Here is an 18597-nt window from a genome sequence, read left to right on the forward strand (position 1 = left end):
CGACAATACTCTCCTTCACTGCAATTCTAACAAGTAGAACATTCAGACAGCAGAACAATTAAAGATAAGTTTATATACAGATATTTTTATTCATTCAGTTTATGAATCCGCATAAAACACACTGAAGCAATTTAATAATAAAAAACATCAACAACAAATGCATATTTAAAAGCAATTTCCAATCCAGTACAGACTGGAATAAAAAAATTATCGACTTAAAGGTAAAGGTAAATGACCCCTGGACGGTTACCAGTAATTCCAGTCAAAGGCAACCACAGGGTTGCAGTGCTCATCTCGCTTTCAGGCTGAGGGAGTTGGTGTTTGTCCACAGACAGCTTTCCGGGTCATGTGGCCAGCATGACTAAACCTCTTCTGGCTCAATGAAACACCGTGACGGAAACCAGTGCGCACGGAAACACCGTTTACCTTCCTGCCCACAGCAGTACCTATTTATCTACTTGCACTGGTGTACTTTTGAACTGCTAGGTTGGCAGGAGCTGGGACAGAGCAACGGGAGCTCACCCCGTCACGAGGATTCAAACCACCGACATTCTGATCAGCAAACCCAAGAGGTTCAGTGGTTTAGACCACACCACCACCCTATTCACTTAAAATACTTGTTAGAAAGGAAAAGCTTATTAAAGGTGCAGAATACAGACAGCACCTGTTATTTAACACAAGTTCCAAATGGCAGGTGTCTCCACACTAAAGGTCCAATTCTGACATTGTGTAGACCAAACCTCCCGACTGGGCGACGATGTGCTGGATGCTGTTGTAAACAAAAATTGCTCTTTTCCCTTATGGGGTATCCAAGAGCCCATATAGAGTCCTTACATAGGTTCCCTATTGGTAGGAGAAGATAACAGAGGCCAACCAGAGAATATTGAGAAGCAAAGCAGCCAGTAAGCTTGATCTTTATTGAACTGTTGCAACAAGGTGCTCCCCCCACCCGCAGGAGAGAGGAGAGACCCAGAAAAATGGCATGCAAGGCCTTATAAAGACTTTTGAAATTGCCACCCTGTAGATCAAGACCACCCCCAGAAACATCATACATACATCACAGAAAAGGCGGTCTTAAAACAGAAATTTTAATGTTGTTTTTCTCCTGTCGTTTATCTCCTGTCTGGCAGGTTACTTGATTGGATTGCCTAGGTAGCCTGGCTAGTCTTTTGTAATGATAAATACTTAGTTCCTGGGCCAGGTCACAGGCTCACACCCTATTCATATCTTAAATGTGCCCTTAAGACAGGATTTGTGAGGAAAGAGACAATGGAAGGTTTCCCACTTTGACCTTGCAGAGAAAACATTTGCTCAGTTTAGGAATCAAAATGGTTCCAGGTCGGTTTTCCTGTGCTGATCTATGTACATGCTTGGTTGGTACACTTATGAACATTACCATATATCTAAGACCATAAAATTCCTATCACAATGCCCTCTCTTGCAGCATGCAGTGACCAGTTTGGTGTTGTGATAGGAATTTTAAGGTCTTAGATATATGTTAAATGTTCATAAGTGTACCAACCAAGCACATACATAAATCAGCACAGGAAGACCGACATGAAACCATTTTTGATTCCCAAACTGACCTCAATTATTTCTCTGCAAGGTCAAAGGAAAATGGAAAAGCCTCCCCATTGTATTTTCCTTCACAAATCCTCTCTTAAGGGCACATTTAAGATATGAATAGGGTGTGAGCCTGACCTGGCTCAGGAACTAAGTATTTATCATTACAAAAGACTGGCCAGGCTCCCCAGGCAATCCAATCAAGTGACCATTAAACAGGTATTTTATGCTTTCTAATAGATCAGGCTCTTAAGATCCATTCTTAAGGAAATCAGCCCTGAGAGCTCACTGGAAGGACAGATCCTGAAGCTGAGGCTCCAGTACTTTGGCCACCTCATGAGAAGAGAAGACTCCCTGGAAAAGACCCTGATGTTGGGAAAGATTGAAGGCACAAGGAGAAGAGGACGACAGAGGACAAGATGGTTGGACAGTGTTCTCGAAGCTACCAACATGAGTCTGACCAAACTGCGGGAGGCAGTGGGAGACAGGAGTGCCTGGCATGCTCTGGTCCATGGGGTCACGAAGAGTCGGACACGACTAAATGACTAAACAACAACAAGAACAAATAGATCAGGCTATTGTGTAGTCCAATAATTAGATTAGACCATGTTTCACCTGGCACACTCTGCAGTGTGCCAACCTTCTCTACCCATTTTTAAATTATTCTAATTCATTTCACGAAAAAAAAGGCAAGCTTCAGGCTCCATGAAAACACCAGATACATGAAGGTATACATGCCTTGATTTAGCAGGAATGGTCCCTTGTAGAGTTTGGACAAGTGCCCTTTTTAGAATGTTTTTTTACAGATTGGTTTGAAAAGTTGAGAACCATGGTGCTATCTAAATTCTAATTGGACTCAGTTTGAATTTGACAAGTGTATCCAGACTGCAACTAGCTTTTTCGTCCCTTAAGAGCAAGTGAGCAACTTCCCCACAGTGCAAGACCAGAGCCTATAATACTAAAATCCCATAGAAAGGTCAAGGCAAGGACATCTCTCTCATGACATGTCCAAACCTGTCCAAACCTATGGCAAGGTGACATGGTTTACCGTATTTTTCGCCCTATAGGACACACTTTTTCCCCTCCAAAAATGAAGGGGAAATGTGTGTGTGTCCTATGGGGCAAATGCAGGCTTTCGCTGAAGCCTGGGGAGCGAGAGGGGTCGGTGCGCACCAACCCCTCTCACTCTCCGGGCTTCAGGAAGCTATCCGCAAGTCTTGCAAGCCTGGCGGGATGTCCCGCGGGCTCGCAAGGCTTGTGGGCAGCAGCCTGCAGCCCCACAAGCTCGGGGGATAGCGGGGTGGCGGAGCGCTGCCACCCCGCTATTCCCCGACCTGATCTGGAGGCTGGCGGGGGGTAGAAGCAAGCTTGCTTCTCCCCCCCCCGCCAGCCCCACAAGCTCGGGGGGTAGGGGGGTGGCGGAGCGCCGCCACCCCGCTATTCCCCGACCTGATCTGGAAGCTGGGGGGGGGGAGAAGCAAGCTTGCTTCTCCCCCCCCCACCAGCCCCACAAACTCGGGGGACAGCGGGGCAAGCTGTCCCTGAAGGCAGAAGAGGGAGACGGAGCGCTTCGTCTCCCTCTTCTAGCTTGGGGATGGCTGCGCAAACCTGGGGGGGGGGGGAATAAAAATTTTTCCCTTGATTTCCCCCCCAAAAAACTAGCTGCGTCCTATGGGCCGGTGCATCCTATAGGGTGAAAAATACGGTATATGAAAGCCCTAAAGGGATTCATCAGGGATTGTTGCTGCTGCGGTATGATGGAGGAGAGCTACGTAAGTCTGACACCTGAAAACACACAAAAAGGCAGAAACAAACAAAACTGCATCTTCCATTCGTTATTGGACCTTCCTGCTAAGTGAAAAGCATAGACCACTCTTGAGTAAATGTTTCTCCCAAAGTGTTAAATGCTGCAAGTAATTTAGTAACAAAATGCAACATGTGTTATTTTTATGTGATATCCTATATTTACACAAAGGCATCCATTTACAAGATACCATGTTATTATTTGTGGGGCAAATTTTTTTAAGAAAAGCACAGGAAGACCAACCTGAAACCATTTTTGTTTCCCAAACTGACCTCAATTATTTCTCTGCAAGGTCAAAGGAAAATGGAAAAGCCTCCCCATTGTCTTTTCCTTTACAAATCCTCTCTTAAGGGCACATTTAAGATATGAATAGGGTGTGAGCCTGACCTGGCTCAGGAACTATGTATTTATCATTACAAAAGACTGGCCAGGCTCCCTAGGCAATCCAATCAATTGACCATTAAACAGGTAACCTGGCAGACAGGAGGTAAATAAAGCACTCAGATTTCTCCTGTTGACCACCCTTTCTGTGATGTAGGTATGATGTTTCTGGGGGTGGTCTTGATCTACAGGGTGGCAATTTCAAAAGTCTTTATAAGGTCTTGCATGCCATTGTTCTGGGTTCCTCCTCTCTCCTGCGGGTGAGGGGAGCACCCTGTTGCAACAGTTCAATAAAGATCAAGCTTACTAGCTGCTTTGCTTCTCAATATTCTCTGGTTGGCTTTTGTTATTTTCTCCTACCAATAGGGAACCTACGTAAGGCCTCTATATGGGCTCTTGGATACCCCATAAGTGAAAAGGGCAGATTTTGGCTTACAACAATGTGTATAAGAGAGATGAGGTTTAGCTGTCCTGGTCCCAAACTGTACAGAGCTTTATTCACCAGCACCAGCACCTTGGATTTAGCCCAGAAAGTAACTGGCAGTCGGTGTAATTCCTTCAGCAGCGACATTAATATTGTTGTGCATTACCCCAATCGGTGCCAGATTCCAGGGCTTCCAGGCGCTTACCTAGGGTTTGATGTCCTTGGGATGAGGGGCAGCAGAGACTGTGAGGTCTTTAGGATATACAGTGGTACCTCGGGTTAAGTACTTAATTCATTCCAGAGGTCTGTTCTTAACCTGAAGCACCACTTTAGCTAATGGGGCCTCACGCTGGCCCCGCCGGAGCCCGATTTCTGTTCTCATCCTGAAGCAAAGTTCTTAACCTGAAGCACTATTTCTGGGTTAGCGGAGTCTGTAACCTGAAGCGTATGTAACCCGAGGTACCACTGTAGGTCTTATTTACAACCTGAGCCTACATTGGAGGGGCTCACAGCATTAACACCCCAAGAGGATCTTCTCCCATAGCCACAGCCTTGAATTCAAGCAGAAATCCAGCATGGTTCTTACTCTCTGGCTTCTGCCTGCTCCTTGCCCAGCTCTCCCACATTTCTCCTCCTTCCCACTCACTACCAGCCAGGGAGGGAGAGTCCATTTGCACTGTTACAGAAAAATCCGGGTGCGGGGTTACTCTGCCACCCAGCTCGTTGGACTAAGTCCGCGGGTCTCTGCGGAAGAAAATGAGCTCAGCCGGATGCAGGAGCAAACTACAGAAGATCCAAGTTTATTGCGCAACAGGTTCAAGGCGAGATTGAACAGCGAGAAAGGGGTGACATGAACTTTTGAAATTTCCCTCCATATCCCAGAATACAGTGCAAAATACATCCCAGTTACATCATGAATACATTAAGAAGAGGTTGGGTTACACAGATTACATTATGAATACATTAGGAAGAGGTTGGGTTACACCGGATTAACATATGGAGGAGGGAGGGGGGAATATGCAGAGAGCTGGAGATATGGAGGAGGGAGGGGGGAATATGCAGAGAGCTGGAGATATGCGCAGATAAGCACATCCTGAGAAGACAATGGTCCATGTATGCATAGTCTGTCACCTGGCATCGCCCGGAGGAAGGGCTTGGCAGAGCGATTTGACCAGATTAGGGTCTTGACACCTTGCTTGAGGGATTATGGAGGACAGGGGGGGTGTCATGGGGTCCTAGAGAAATTGAGCAAATTGGCACGTTGATTTTCTATGAATTTTATAGATTTTAGTCCCTTTTGACATTGACAATTGGAAATAAATGGATATATTGTAGCGAAGAAGGAGGTGAAGAAGACATGCCCCCCCTTCCGTATCAGCACGCAGCTGCCAAGCTGTATATATACACCGCTTGGTTGTAGCGGGGGAAGGGGGGAACTCGAAGCGGAAGCGTGAAACCATCGCTTAAAAATTTACCAGCGTAATTTAAGACGTGCAGAAGGTTAACACCACACTGGCACAGACTAAAACGAACAAAAAAAAAAGGCTCATGCGAGTCCCTCTTCTTTGCGTGTCACTCTACCATTTTTGTCTCTATGGCGCTTCTTCGAGTCCATACGACGATCGCCATAGAGATGGGAGGCATCGACCGACGCACCTGAAACGTAACTGTCAACGTTACGCCCCGCCCCCACTCCTACGCAAGCCAATACCGGAAGTTCGGCACGCACATCCTCTTCCTTTCTTTCTCCCAGCGGGAGAGGAAACGGAAGTACGCAGGCACGCACGCACGCACAGGCTCTCTTGGGCGAAGTCACGCAAGCGTAGGCCGGTGCGCGGTGCGTGCGTCTCCACACGCATGCGTGGTTGTCGACGGCGACGGCGGCCATCATGGCGGTGTGTGGCGCGGCGGCTGCAGCAGGAGGCAGCGGAGGGCGCTGGTATTTCAGCCGAGAGCAGCTGGCGCGCAGCCCTTCCCGGCGCGCGGGGCTCGACCCAGACAAGGAGCTGTCGTACCGGCAGCAGGCAGCCAACCTGCTTCAGGATATGGGCCAGCGCCTGGCTGTGTATCCATTGGGGGACTAGGCCGCGGCAGCTCGAGCTGGGGCTGGGCTGAGCAGGGTGCGGGAAGCGCGCTTGGGCCGCTGGGCGAACTAGGCCTCGCCGGGGCTGAAGCCTCTGGGGCGAGAGACCAAGCCCGGGGCCTCGCGGTGGTTCGCGGCCGGCTTAGAACGGGGCACGTTATTAGGCCTACCGCGCGTTGGCCCGGGAGCGGGTGGGAGTTCGAACGCGTTTACGGTTGGCCGCGGAGGGTCGACTCCGCGACGCGGAGAAGGCTGGGGTGGAACTAGGTGGGGTCGGGGAGAGGAGACTAGGCCCTGAAGCCTTGATCGGGCCGGAAGAGAGGAAGCAGTTATTGAGCAACAACTTGGAAGGCGCACTCGTTTGTTAGCAGGCCGGCTTGGCTTGGGATTGCGAATCTAAGATTTGAGCTAAATTTTAAGAGCGCTATTTGCTGGTGGGAAAAGAGGCCAGTCTCGGTTCCTGTACGGACATTTCTCTTTTGCGCAGGTTAATGCTAGTTATACTTAATTGGGATAAATTCTTTCAAAATGCAGCCAAAATTCCGTCAGTGTTTCCTGTATTAGGTTTCTTGATTATTAAAGAGTAAATGTTGGTGAGCCCTTAGCAATGCTTTAAAGCTTGTTTCTGATTTCAAAGATGTGATTCAGCCTGGAAAATTAACGTTTGTGAGATGTGTGTTGAGAGAGAGGGTCTATTTACTGTCAGTACAATCCTAGCCAGGTCTACTAGGAAATGAGTCCTTTTGTGTGTAGTGGGGCTTATTCCTAGATAAGTGGTATTATGACTGTAGCCTTAGTATAGTGAGTTTACTTAAAGGTCATATGGCACTTAGTGTGATTCCATGCATGTTTATTTGTAAGTCCCATTGGTGCTTACTCTATAGTAAGCACCAATATAATATTGCAGCCCAATATTGCAATATAATATTGCAGCCCAATATTGTTTTAGCATTTATTGGTGTTGAACTTCCTGTGTAAGCCTGCATCTGAAAGTTAGGTGTTCTAATCATTTTGTAGACATCTGGGATTTGTTAATGTGTGATGTACGTTACCTCAAAAACACGGATTCACATCAGTGTGTGTTGTGAAGATTAGAATACATGGGGCAGTGCAGTCCCTTAAAACCTACAATTTGCAGATAACCCTTTTAAAATATGCTTGGAAAGCCTTTGTCTGCTTTTTCCTTAACCACAAGATACTAGTTCCCAACTGACTATCAATACGGCTATTGTCTACATGCATCGGTTCTACATGGTTCAATCTTTTACTCAATTTCATCGAAATGTAAGTATTATTTATTTATTTATACCCTATCCATCTGACAGGGTTTCTCCAGCCACTCTGGGTCCCTTCCAGCAAAGATTGAAAATACATTTGTATCACATTTATTAGTACTTTTTCTTAGTTAGAATTGTACATAGCTATGTTTCATATTCTCCCTTATCCCAAGCAGATTAAGAGAAAGGGTGTGTGCTGAGTATTGTGGTGGAAATCTTTAAAGGTTTTATTCTATGTCACATTTTTCAGAAATTGATTCCAAATAATTTATTATGAAGAGTGTATGAGAGTGAGGATAATCTCTATTAAACATTTGATCTCATTTTTCTGATCTAAAAATACATTTAAGGTCGCTAGCAATTATACATAAATAAGAACAGAACATGAACAGATTCATTTTGTGTTCACTAGTTCACGCTAATAGTTAAACAATAAAATAATAGAAGAGTGAAATGTAGTGGCAACAGCAATAGCAAATCCATGAATGAACTTAGAGGCATCACCTAGGCCAAATGCTTATAGGAACAATACCATTTTGCTGGTGTCCATAAAGACGAAGAAGAGAGGAAGGTAAACTTCCTGAGGCAACACGTTTTAAAACTTGGATGCTGTAACTAACAGGGCACACATTTCATATAAAACTGGATGGTTTTAACCTAGGTTTCTGTTTCAATAGATCTGTATCAAGTTTTGGACTCTATGGTGACCAAGGTAGCTCCTAAATTGATCATCAACTTAGCAGTGGTCTTCACTTAAGGATCAGCAGTAGAATGCCCCAGGAAAACTTGAAAACTTGCACCCACGGTTCCTTGTAGAAGTTGTTCATTTTTGTAACTTAGTTTTCCTGTGATGATAAGACCTGGAGTCATAATGTTTTTAAGGAAAAAAATAAGCCTATAATTCCCAGAAACCACCCTCTGCATTAAATTATAGCTTCTACTGTGCATAATTTGTGTAGTGTGAAAACCCAGGTAGTTATATCCCAAATTAGCACTGGTTGTCTACTGTTTAATATCTTTCATATAAAACATGGGTTTTATTCAATCCAGTATGTTCTGCAGGTTATGATTCCTTGCCAGATGGATCTGTTTGTATATACAATTCAGCTTGTGGACATTTAGTCAAATAGTAGAACTACCAATTCTAAGTTAAGATACTTTCTCTGGACTTTTTGAGACCAAGGATGTTTGCTGCCATTTGAAAGAGGATGTTGCATTTAAATTTATTTTCTCTGTAAAGTCTGTAGCACCAGCTGCCCTTTTCCTGGCAGCCAAGGTGGAGGAGCAACCGCGAAAACTGGAGCATGTCATCAAGGTCGCTCATGCCTGTCTGCATCCTCAAGAGGTGCTTCCAGATACCAGGAGTGAGGTAAGTAACGGAATACCTGTGAAACATATACAGTGCTGAACAAGTGAGGGAGGGGAAAGGACGAATCCTGGCAGTGCAAGTCCCCTGTGCTTCATTGGATCTAGAGTGCTATACAGCTTTGTTGGAATATTATCTGAACAATAGTAATTAGTTCTTGAATATTGCTGGTGCATAGTACAGAAAGCTCTGGGGTTTTGTAAGCCAAATAGCTTGTCTGTCCTGTGTGTTCCTGCTAGAGTGTTGTGAATTAAAGCCAGATGTGTAGCACTGTTTGTATTAATGGGTGGATATTGCCTGCCAGGATCACCCTCTTATGGTGACACAGAAAACGTTGTTTGAAATTCATTCCTGTCACTGCCATTCAAACAGGAGGATTGTTAAGCATATTGTTTTACATCTCACCACAGCCCTTCCTGACAGGACCAGCACATCTAACCTTGCCAACAAGGGGGAAGCTTTATTCTGAAGCCAAATTGAAGGAAAGGGCCAATTTTTAACACACACTGATAACTTCATGGCAGTTGAAGCCATTATGGAATCAAGAGCAGCCTCTTGAGCAAGCATTGTGTCTATTGGGCACTTAACATTTTTTCCCCTGGGAATGGGATGCTTGTGCCAATTCTCTCCAGCATTGACTATGATAAAGATTCCCCCTTGATATTTTTTTGCCTCCCCAAGAGAGTGTTAGAAATATGCAGGCTTGATACAGAGTGCCTCATCACAAGTAACCTGCCTGTCCTCTCAACCCCAGGCTTACCTGCAACAAGCCCAAGACCTGGTCATTCTAGAGAGCATAATACTGCAGACCCTGGGTAAGTTTTTCCAAGCGGACGGGCTGCTTCATGAATCTCAGACCCAGGAAAGTTCCGCAGAGTGGAGAGTCTAATCCCAGTCTTCTTCACAGCTGGAGGGCAGAGGCACAGCTGGCCAGTGTGGGAGAGCACCAGTCCAGGCGACAAACCTCACAATTTATGACTTGTTTGATATGTTTTGTTTAGGGTGAATTTATTGACATTCTTGTAAACCAGTATGAATGCAAAAATTGGTTTGGGTTCTTTTTCAACAGGATTTATATTGTTCAGGTTCCATGCAGTGTACTCTGGATTGAAGGCTTAGCAACATGACAGCCTATTGTTCCAATTGTATGATTAGCTTGGTCATGCAGGGTGGGAACTGGATACCCAGACAAACTGACATGAATTGTTGAGCTTTTGCTACTTTGTAACTAATTCAAACAGGGTTTTTTTGATAGCTGAAACAATATTTTTTTCTATGCCTTTGGTAACCTCTTGGCTTACAGATACTATCTCTCACTGTAATTAGATGAATGATATGATTCCCAGTCTTGCTTGTTATATGCAGATATTTCAAACACTTTTTTGAAAACACCTCAGAGGTTTTCTTACAATCAAGTGGTATTTAAATTTTAGTCCCCAATGTACAAAGAAGTTATCCCTGGCTGCAAGGGACACAACAAAATTATTCCAGTAACACTTTCATCAAAGAACATCGCAGAGGAAGAACTTGCTTAACTTAATTGTTGCTGGTAGTAGTTACTGTCTGGCAGAAGGCAAGGCTTCAAATAAATATTTTTTTTATTGTCTTTCCCGAGCCATTGCCCATTGGGACTTCTCAGACCAGTCCATAGCTGGGCCAAACATTTCCCCTTAAAAGAAACCATTTAAAAACTAGGTTTATACTCAGTGAGCATCTGTTGCTTAAGAGGAAAACATTGCTTGTTGGTGTTTGGAGTGACAGGAAAAGCCCTCTTCCAGTAGATTGTAGAATTTTCTTTTCCTATTGTTTTAATACAGGTTAGTTTTCTGATTTAGAATGTTCAATTGTATTTTAGTATATTTGCAGCAGAGAATATGGTTGCCTTAGAAGCTAGACGTTTCTGTCATTTTCTTGTGCTGGATAACAGATTCATTTGAACCTAGGAAGATATTGTGCTTTCTTCTTGCTTGCAACTGAAAACAGCATGAGCTTTAATGGGGAAGAATGAGCAATCTACTTGCCTCCCAGGATCCAGAGGCAATTGTGGTATGTAGAAGCACAAGTATGTTATATCCATGACCTAACTGTCACCTGTTTTTCTTCCAGGGTTTGAGATCACCATAGATCATCCTCACACTCATGTGGTGAAATGCACACAGCTAGTGCGAGGTAAGCAGTGATTCAACACTTCTGTGATTCTGGCACAGCACTTATGACACTTTCACACAGAAGTGGTTGTGTTTCTTAGCTGACAAATTGTTTCTTGGTCAAAGGAACAAGTAAAACAGAGAGGGTGTTGCTATACTAAATATTCACCCCTTACCCTGACTTAATATGGTGGTTAATGAGTTGGATACAAACTTTCAGAGTATGGCAGTATTAAAGTAGGCATTTACAGCTGATGAGTATATATATAATCAAAGTAAATTCAATATGCTGAGCTATTTCCCAATAGAAACATATTGTTGTATATTAAAGAGGTGCTTTGCAGCACTAACACGTGGTTTTCCTTTTTTCTTTCAGCCAGCAAGGATCTGGCACAGACGTCCTACTTCATGGCTACCAACAGGTACATGTTGAAGGCTTACTTTTATTAGCTTTTTTATTTGGGAATGTAGTTCTTGACAATTGTAGAAGAACATCCTTCTAAACTTACAGAAGAAATGCTTTATAGTGCAATTGAATATCAGGGCACTACACGTCTTACTCTAGAATAAATTAAGGTTTTGTTCTGAAGAAATCTCCTAGAAAATAAGTTGACAATGCTACTAGCCATGTACTAGCCTATGTTTGTGGCTTAAACTGAAAAATAAACAGCTTTTATTAGCACTTCCTGCCTGGTTACCCTGAAACAATTCTTGTTTGCCATAGGTGGCTGGCTATTTATAATTTCAGGCTAAAATTGCTTTGCTAGTAAGTGTGGATCAGACTGGATCTTTCTATCTAGAAGTCAGTGAAAACTTAACAGCATTCATCTGAGATGAAAAGAAATAGATTTTCTTTTGGAAGAAGCTAAATTGTTGGCTTGAGCTGGCTTTTTTCAATCTAGAATTCTCCAGAAGAGAGATGCCTCTTCAGTATTTGAACCCTGCAACACGGTTGAAATCACTTTTTGGAACTATATTGTGTGCAAAGGCTGCCGTTCTATAGATTTTATACTTCGTTTAGATTTTGTTCTGATAACCATTGCTCAGTTTAGTACTCTTCTTGACAGTGTTTCAGACACCCATACAAACTACCGGTAGTTTTCTCTGAATTCAGATGTGGCCTGGTATATGCAGCTGTTTAAATGTTTCAGCTTTGTACTTCATGGAGGATTGAAGTAGGGAATTTTGTGTCTAATACAGCAGTCAGCATCCTGAGGATTTTACTATTTTTTTTAAAGTAGGGCATATAGAAACTTGGTGACATATGTTGTGCCTTGTGAAATTTCATAGGCCTTCCTGTGATCAATTAATGGGGTTTGAGTTCTCTTTCTAATTTCTTGTAGGATTTAAAAAATGCGAAATAACATACATGTAGATTTGCTTATTTGGGTTACCTTGTTGCAGAGTATATAGTCAGCTGATGTGTAATATCCAAAGAGTACTAATTCTGCTGGAGATTAATTTATTTAGAAGGAGGGGGATGGAATGGGCTTGAGGCCTCATCCTTCTCAAAACGCTCCTTGCAAGTCCCATCATCATAGCAGTTGCTTCTTCCTCTTCACCTTTTTTCATCCCTGGCAACTGGTGTAGGGGAGGGAAAGAGCAGCTGGCACATCTCCCAAGGACCACTTTTGTCCCAGCAGACACCATTTACAAATCAATGCCTTGCCCTGTAGTGTGTCTCCAGAAGAGCTTGTTGGGATAGAAATGTACCATGAGTAAAGTAATACCTTGCCAGCATCTCTTTGTTATCAGGCTTCTGGGGCCCATACCCATTAGGTTGTTGTCATGCAAGATGGTTTGATGCTCTGTGGAATTGGCCAAAGCTTAAAGGGAACTACAGTTTGTCTAAGGCACAACTGCTTGACTGTTGGCTTTTGGATCTGAAGCAAAAATCTACTGCCATCACTGATCAGATTGTCGTATCTGGAGGTTTCTGGCACTTTTTGGCCTGGTGAATAAAATTCCTTTGAAAAAGAGCCAAGTAGCCCAAATCACTTGAGATTGTTCTCTGGTGCTATTGGATAATCCAGCCCTGTGGAACCCCAAAATAGTAACTTCAAATGCAGCGTTTTCCCTTTGCCTGCCCTGTTGGCCATATGGGGGTCCTGGAGCTCCAGGCTGACGGGAGCTCCTGGAAAACCTCGTGGAAGAAGGCTGAAAAAGTGTTGTTATAAGCAGGGCCTGCTTGGCCATGCAGGATAATTAAGGCTTTTAAAGCTGAGGGATGCTCACTTCTTGCAGTGTCTGTCCAGCGGGCGGTTGTGTGTGCTGCTGCCGTTCAGGCTTGGGAGCTTACAGCTTTCTGTTTCTCTCTCCCTGCTGGTGATGTCAGCCTTCACCTAACCACCTTCAGCCTGCAGTACACCCCTCCCGTTGTGGCCTGCGTCTGCATCCACTTGGCCTGTAAGTGGTCCAACTGGGAGATCCCAGTCTCCATGGACGGGAAGCACTGGTGGGAGTACGTTGATGGCACTGTAACTCTGGAACTCTTGGATGGTAAGTTTGGAGCAAGGTCAAATACATTCCCATGCACAATGAGGTATTTTATTACCTTGATATCTTACTTCTAAGGGACATTCTCACCAAGGTTTCCAGCATGGCAATAAAAAATTAAGTGGGATTAATTTGATAACTTGAGCCAGTATTATTAGTCCCAGGACTGCTCCATCTGTTGCTGGCAAGGGCAGAAGTTAAAGCACCCTTTGGGTTCTGGCTTGCAAATTCCACGCCTCTTACTACTTGGTGTTCTTGTGTTTATCTTGCAGAACTTACTCATGAATTCCTGCAGATCCTTGAGAAAACACCTAACCGGCTGAAACGAATCAGGAATTGGCGGGTAAGGTCCTCTGTATACTCTGAGCATGAGTTGGCAAAGTTGTGTGTGCTCTTCAGTTTGATAAGTAATGCAGAAATATATGTATAATAAACATCTTCTGGCTGTGAGGAGATGAATAGTCAAGAGGTGTATGCCTTCTATATTTCTTTGAATTATCCAAAGGTTTCATCAGACAGGAAGCTGGGGTGTATAGACCCCCTTACTGCAGCCTTCTCCAATAATAGAATTTTCTAAAGTGGCAGGATCAAATGTTGTATGCTGTTGAAATGCGATGTATTCTATTTTCTTGCAAGACAATTTGTGAATGAAAAAAATGTTTATGGAAATGGCATAACAGGACAGCTGCAACAAAACAGGGCAGCTCCTTCCTTCCTTCCGTCCTTCCTTCCTTCCTTCCTTCCTTCCTTCCTTCCTTCCTTCCTTCCTTCCTTCCTTCCTCTGTCCAGGAGAGAGATCTGGCATTCTAAAGTTGGTACTGCTTTTGTTTTTTCCCCTAGGCCTGCCAGGCAGCTAGGAAATCAAAGACTGATGATCAAGGTGATGATGATTGCCTCTCAGAACAGACCATTCTCAGCATGATCTCCAGAAGCTCCTCTGACACAACCATTGCAGGTCTGATGAGCATGTCTACTTCCTCGACAGCTGGAGGCCTTGCTTCGCTTTCAGGTGCGGCAGGCGACTCTCCAGGGGACCTTGGCACAGATATGATGTCAGCAGACAGCTGGATGGCTCAACACCCGTCACATAAATTGGAGGTCAGCCACAGGGCCAGTGAAATGTCTTCCAGCACAGATCATCTCGATAACAGTAGTGGCCCCTTCTCTAAGCAGAGCATTAAAAGTGCACCACTGGCAAAAGTATCATTAAAGGAGTATCGTGCCAAACATGCTGAAGAACTAGCTGCACAGAAACGTGAGCTGGAAAACATGGAGGCAAATGTACGTTCTCAATATGCCTATGCTGCTCAGAACCTGCTTGTGCAACAGCAGCGGGAACGGGATGTGCAGCAGCAAGAGAATAACCCATCTCCCATCATTCTGAAAATCCCATTGGGTGGCAGCTCTGATGGTTCTGAACGGCTCCCCACTGAAAAGCCTGATAAGACCTCATCTGCCCTCAAAGTTCGGCTGACTGCACCAGGGGACAAGCCTGCTGTCTCTTCCTCCAAACCGGAGGAAATAAAAATGCGCATCAAGGTGCCGACTCTGTCAGAACGACCGGGCTCTTCTGATGAAAGCAGCGGCAAGAGCCGAGGAGAGCACAAGGAAAAACATAAGGTCCATTCTTCAAACCACCACCACAACCACCATTCTCACAAACATTCACATGCACAACCTGTTGCCAGCACCAAGCGGCCAGTGGACTCCAAGCATGGTAACCAAAGTGGCATTGCATCCCATAAAGGTTTTGTCCCAATTTGTTCCTTCCGCAAGAGACCACTTTCTGAGGAGGCCTCAGCTGCGGCACATGAACATCAGCCGAAAATCAGCAAGAATTCAAAAGGGGCCCCCATGCCGTTTCCCTTTCCCCAGCACCCTGGCCACAGCTTGGATGCAGCTGGTCTCCCTTTTGTCCAGGGCAGCAAAACCAGAGGGGCTCCTGGGAAACTGGACAAGAGCACTGCCGGGGCCAACGGGCATAACATGAACCAGGCCATTGATTACCAGGATACAGTGAACATGTTGCACTCCTTGCTCAGCGCACAGGGCATGCAACCCACCCAGCCTCCCACCTTTGACTTTGTACATTCATATGGCGAGTACTTGAACCCCAGGGCTGCTGCGAGTGTGGATAAACCACGGCCGCCCCCTCTACCTTCAGAACCTCCCCCTCCCCTGCCGCCTCTCCCCAAGTGATTCCCGTTTTTAACTACTGAGGTTGGGCTGCCGTCTGCTGAGGGCATGTTGCTCGTAGTGATCTCCACTGCCTTGTGTGAATGCCCGAACCCCTTTTTAAGACATTTTTATTATTGGTATGAGAATGTGGAGCCCTTGAAGCTGTGAAAAGATGCACCCATCTTTCTCCATGTGCTTCCCCTCCCCTCCAGTCCTACTGGAAAGAAATGGGGATATGTTTCCTGTCAGACTGATTTGAAGGTCGTGAACCAACAGGAGATGGCATAGGGCTATTTAAAATTGTTGCAGTCTTTCTCCTAAAAGACATTTAAAATAATTTAAAAATAAGTTATATATGTTCTTAGTGTTGATTTTATTTTTCTAAGGTGGACAAAGGAAGGGGATTACAACCAGAAACTGAAATGCAGGCAGGGCTCATGGGCTCTGCTTGCTCCTTAAGTGTTGCTTCCCTCTGAATGGAAGGCAGTGAAGGTTTGATGGGATGAAAAGGCATGAAAACTCTCTTGAGGAAGGCATGAACATTAACTAGAAGCGTAATGGTTGGGTAGGGGGTGAAGTCCCCCCCCTCAATTTCTCCCTACTATTGCTTTTGGTTGCTTACCAGTGAGCGTGGAGACAGATGGCAGACCCGTACTTCCAAGAAACTTTGGAAACAGCAAAGTGTGTGTTTTAGTTTCTGGCTTTGTCCAGCCCTTCCTGCTGAGCGGGAAGGATGTGGGAACGTGTCTTCCTTAACCTTTCACTTCCTGCCTTGACCACATTGCTTCCATTTGGGTGCCCTGCTACTCTGTGTCCCACCTAGCATAAGGCATTGAAAATAATTTTGATGGGACTGTGTTATAAAGGTGGTCAGGACTGTGTCTTCCTGCAGGAACTCTGAGGGTGCCTTCAAAAAAGAGGGTCTTTGCAGCAACTTATCTGGAAGTGGGGGTTAGTTTGGGAAGAGGAGTGGGAAGGGAGGCAGAAAGTCAATGTGAATGTTAGAACAGTAATCGTGATTCTGGGATGCTTTAAATTGTACTTAAACTGCATTATGGGATACGAGATTTTCATATTTGCTAGAAGCAGAAAAGGCTTTTCAAAGTATTTGTAAAGACAGCAGTGAGTGGAATCAGGCATATTTGGATTGGAGAACAGAGGAGTGAAAAGAGCTGGTAAAACCTAGATGAATAAATGGGAATTTGCTTGTCTCCTCATTTAATGATGTCTGCTGACAATAGAAACCTATGGCCAGGTTTACTGTGTCCTGACTTTGAGATCTACAGGAAAATGTGGGACTTGACCCTGTGTAAGTTGATTCAGAGACTTGTTCCAGCCTAAGGTTGTATAGCAAAAGGCATAACATTCTGACCTGATTCTCCAGCACTGTGTTAAAGTTAAATGGGGTTATTCTTTTTAAAAGTGGCCATATATTTAGTGTTTCTGTAGATGACATCTGAGTGCTTGTTCATTTGACAGGATTCAGCCTTGGTTTGTTGCATCATAACAATTGGACTGAACACTTGGTTGGTACTCATAAATCCCAGCTTTGCTGTCATTTGAGTATACACTTCCTAGTTCAGCAAAGTATGTCAGGGCATTCCCACTGCTCTGAAGAAACTTCCAAATTAAAATCTGGAGGATTGTGTGGTGTAAAGCATTGTGGTTTTCTTAGCTGGAATGGAATGCTTTGACTAACACATATCAATAGAAATCTATTCCAGTGTGTTAATAGCAACTAAAAGTTGTGAACAAACAAGGCTAGCAATGGCCTAGGTCTGCAGTCTCATGTGAGAAAAGTTTAATTGCTGCTGGTTAGATAGAGTGTATCATGTTTAAAACAACAAAAGACACTCATCTGTGGGTATCTGTTTGGTTTTTATTGAAGTGTTTTCTCTTAATTTGGAACAATAACTATTTTCCCACCACCTCTTAATTTTTAAAGCAATGGTGTCTCAGCTGTTGATGGTCACAAACTTTGGCTCTGGTTTCACATAATCTTTCAGAAACTTTCTAATTCCCAGCTCATATTATTACTATTCTAAGTTTCAATAAATGTACTGTCTCCACAATTTGTCTGTTCTTCTATATTTCAACAGTTGCAAACTGCCTTATTTGGTAAAAGGAAAAGGTACCCCTGCCCGTACGGGTCAGTCTTGCCAGACTCTAGGGTTGTGCGCTCATCTCACTCTATAGGCCGGGAGCCAGCGCTGTCCGCAGACACTTCCAGGTCACGTGGCCAGCGTGACAAGCTGCGTCTGGCGAGCCAGCGCAGCACACGGAACGCCGTTTACCTTCCCGCTGGTAAGCGGTCCCTATTTATCTACTTGCACCCGGGGGTGCTTTCGAACTGCTAGGTTGGCAGGCGCTGGGACCGAACGACGGGAGCGCACCCCTGCCGCCGGGATTCGAACCGCCGACCATGCGATCGGCAAGTCCTAGGCGCTGAGGTTTTACCCACAGCGCCACCTGCATCCCTGCCTTATTTATATACAGCAGAGAAAGTCTGTACAGAAGCATTGGGGAAAGAACCTTGTATCATATAATAGTTCTGGATCCAGGACTCATTGTTATCCTTCCTCCTCTGCCTTGTGGCTCTAATTTTTTACACTGGGATTTTACCTATCTTTAAACTGCTTTTCACTGCACCAGTTGTCTGCTTACAGCAGTCTGAGGAGTGGGGCAGACAGAGGGAAGTGGCCATGTTGGGCAAATGATTTCCCCCACCCCCACCCCAAGCAGTAGCAGTAGCACAATACCACTTTTCACAAAGTAGTAAGCCACCTTGTAAGATCATTGGGACTCATCTTCAAGCTGCATATTAGATAAAATAGTGTGGAAGATAAAAAAGATGTTGCTGGGCATGGGGAAAAGCCAG

General features: G+C 44.7%; 2 protein-coding genes across 3 annotated transcripts in view; both read left to right on the forward strand.

Annotated features, from left to right (window-relative positions):
* Nucleotides 1–18597, forward strand: part of ADCY6 (adenylate cyclase 6) — a 934310-nt gene that overhangs the window by 59293 nt on the left and 856420 nt on the right. The gene's annotated exons all lie outside the window — the stretch shown is intronic.
* On the forward strand, nt 5953–17791 carry CCNT1 (cyclin T1). Of its 2 annotated transcripts, XM_083484493.1 has the most exons (9): nt 5953–6237; nt 7458–7539; nt 8773–8901; nt 9653–9713; nt 11005–11067; nt 11422–11467; nt 13381–13544; nt 13814–13884; nt 14382–17791. In XM_083484493.1, exons 1-9 carry the CDS (start codon nt 6062–6064, stop codon nt 15738–15740), a joined length of 2151 nt encoding a protein of 716 aa, XP_083340619.1. In that variant the 5' UTR covers nt 5953–6061; the 3' UTR covers nt 15741–17791. The 2 variants fall into 2 exon arrangements, 1 of the variants encoding a protein (XP_083340619.1); XR_014521249.1 differs by lacking the exon at nt 13381–13544 and having other exon boundaries at nt 6022–6237.

This window comes from Podarcis liolepis (genome assembly GCF_965112155.1).
Source record: "Podarcis liolepis genome assembly, chromosome: 2".
NCBI lineage: Eukaryota > Metazoa > Chordata > Lepidosauria > Squamata > Lacertidae > Podarcis > Podarcis liolepis.

Bases quoted from the DNA above. Each gene is read 5' to 3' on its own strand.
- CCNT1 (XM_083484493.1), top strand. From the start codon at position 6,062: ATGGCGGTGTGTGGCGCGGCGGCTGCAGCAGGAGGCAGCGGAGGGCGC. The intron at 6,238-7,457 runs GTATCCATTGGG...ACAAGATACTAG, and splicing joins ATGGGCCAGCGCCTGGCTGT to TTCCCAACTGACTATCAATA. The intron at 9,714-11,004 runs GTAAGTTTTTCC...TTTTTCTTCCAG, and splicing joins CATAATACTGCAGACCCTGG to GGTTTGAGATCACCATAGAT.